Source organism: Hevea brasiliensis, chromosome 5, assembly GCF_030052815.1.
Source record: "Hevea brasiliensis isolate MT/VB/25A 57/8 chromosome 5, ASM3005281v1, whole genome shotgun sequence".
In the NCBI taxonomy this organism is placed as follows: Eukaryota; Viridiplantae; Streptophyta; class Magnoliopsida; order Malpighiales; family Euphorbiaceae; genus Hevea; species Hevea brasiliensis.
This window is the reverse complement of record NC_079497.1, coordinates 4173663-4176351: the sequence shown is the minus strand read 5'-3', so window position 1 is coordinate 4176351 and position 2689 is coordinate 4173663. Positions and strand designations below refer to the sequence as shown.

Below are 2689 nucleotides of genomic sequence, written 5' to 3'. Positions count from 1 at the left end.
CGAATCGATAGGTGACTTAACAGATATAATTTGATACTGATAAATCAAAATCAACATAGAGGGAGACGTAGAAGCACCTCCTCACTTTATTACAGCAAATTAATTTTTTTTTAATTATTTGTGAAATTCATTCATGAATTGAAATTCATTCATGAATTTCAGCTTTTATAGTAAATAGGTGTATTTTTACGCTATTGATCTATTTATTAAGATTTTATTTCTTAGATCAAAAGGTAAGAGAACAACTTTTCTGTAGTAAATTTTAATTAACTTTAAAATAAGTCAAGTAGAGGTTTAAAGTAAAATTCGAATTAAATTAGATTTTTATCCATATATATTTTTAAATAAATATTAAAAATTTTGTAAATAATTCAAAGGATAAGAGTTCAATCACATTAATCATGATCAAAGTGTATAATGCAGAAAATATTTCAAGTGATCTCCTAAGCTCAAGAATTAAACAAGCTTCCAACATTTCTTTCTGAGTTACTGATGTTTTCAAAGACGAATGCATGCCTTAAGATTTCCTTTTACCTATTGCTTCATCTCTAAGCCATAGTCTATTGTTTGTACAAAGTTCACTGTCAAGAAAAATCAGATGTTTAATCACTTAAAATGCTTGAATTTGAGGTCTCTTAGAAAGCCAAGCATCAACTGGTGCTTCACATTGGGCTTACAAGCAGCAAATAAATAAGCGTTTACAATAATTCCTATATTATATGCAATAACTAAATATATGTCATTAAATTTTAAAAAGATTACGATTACATTAATTGCATTAAATATAACTGCATGAACATTCCGCAGCATCGCGCGGGTTATTATTTATCATATGCCAATACTAGTTCAAGATTGTTCAATATCTATGATTCCTAGTTATTGTTGTCCCCGAACTTCTTCTGAAGATAGTTTACCACATCCTTATCGAGTTGGAATCCCTTGACAAGAACATCTGGATTAATTGGTGGATTAGACCCAAAGACTGCATTTGCTATTATCAAGAATCCTGGATTTTGGCTATTAAAAGCAGCAATAGCAACTGCATTAGTTTTTCCAATATTGAATTGGAAGTGAACGAGACCAATTGGAATTACAAAGGCGTCTCCTGCATTCAAGACTTTGGTGATGAGGCGATACGGCTGACTTGATGTGACAAAACCAGCATAGAGGGTGCCCTCCAAGACTATCAACATTTCAGTTGCACGAGGGTGAGTGTGGGGTGGGGTTTCGCCTCCATTTGCTGCATAGTCTATACGAGCCATGGCTATGCCAAGAGTGTTAAGTCCTGGTACTGTATCAACATTTAAGAGAGTAATGTTGAATCCAATTTGGTTTGTTGTATTTAGAGGAATATTGAGACCAGAAAATGAGAAATCGTCTGCCGTTACAATCATTGGGTCCTTGCAGAAGTTTCCATTGACAAACACTGCATTAAGAAACAAGCTTATATATATTAAAACTAAGAACAAAGAACATGATCACGACATGGACAATTCACTTCAATCTATATAAAAAAATAATAATAATAAAATAAAATCAAAAAGAAAGAAAGAAAGAAAGAAAGAAAGAAAGAAAAGAAAAGAAGCACTTACCACCATCTTTGCTGCCATTGATGGCTACACAGAAGTCCTGAAGAGAGCTAGGGTCATAGGCAAAGACATATGAGGAAGACAAAACCAGAAGGAGAAAAGCAACAAGGAAATGAGCTCCTTTCATTTTTTTTTTTTTTTTAAATCTTTTTCTAGCTTTCTATAGCTTAAAGTGCTTAAGCGCGTTGGAGATGAGAAATCTTGCATGGCAACAAATGAATTTATAGATGGAAGCCATTGAACTAGTCTATGTTTCTTTCTTTGTTTATTTTCTTAATATGCTTAATTGCAGTAGTACATCATTGGTATGGAACTTAGTTTTTTTTTTTTTTTTTTTTCCACATCTTATTAGTAATTATAATTTCATTGCCAAATTAATTTGAAAATTATTATCCCCAATGATATATATATACATAAAACCTTTTAAAATGTTTTAGCTATTTCTTCATTAAGTTTCTAATACAATTGTTATATGCACAATGGATGGATTTTGACTGTTAATTATGATAAAATCTACATATGACTGACTAAGATTAATGACTATAACCAAAACGTTGTACATATAAAACTAATAGTTTTATTTTAAAATTTTTCATTTACTTGATGCACTAATGCATATATTTATCAAGAAATTATTAATTTAAAAATTTAAATTTATAGATAAAAGATAAGAACAAGTTTACATCTATTAACAATATCTATTATTACAAAACTTTATTTTTTTGGCCAAGAAAACAATGAATTGTATGATGTATATTTTGGCTCATCAAAATTTTCATAAGGTGCTGTGCAGTTCCGTAAAGTCAAGGAAAGCACAACAATTTGATAGAACACTCAATTAGGAATAATTATACTTAAAGAAAAACATATATAATTAAATCTCCAATTGCACCTAATCCAGTACATACAGAAGAACCCGGACATATTATATATTGTCTTACTTGCTCCTCTTTACTTATCCAATCCATATATAAATCATTTATGTAATTTAAGAATAACAGGTTTGTCACCTTACTTATTTAATCCATAAAGAATATGACATTAGGTAGGCTTGGAAAATTAGTCTTTTGCAATTTCTACCTTAATTAAAGTTCACATTT

At 30.0% G+C, this 2689-nt stretch overlaps 1 protein-coding gene across 1 annotated transcript; it reads right to left on the bottom strand.

Moving 5' to 3' along the window:
• Window positions 1–715: 715 nt before the first annotated feature.
• Window positions 716–1790, bottom strand: LOC110670505 (germin-like protein subfamily 1 member 20). Its single transcript, XM_021832575.2, has 2 exons — window positions 1593–1790; window positions 716–1426 (listed from the first exon to the last, which is right to left on the bottom strand). The coding sequence occupies exons 1-2, from the start codon at window positions 1714–1716 to the stop codon at window positions 873–875; spliced, it is 678 nt and encodes a 225-aa protein (XP_021688267.1). The 5' UTR covers window positions 1717–1790; the 3' UTR covers window positions 716–872.
• Between the last annotated feature and the right edge of the window lie 899 nt (window positions 1791–2689).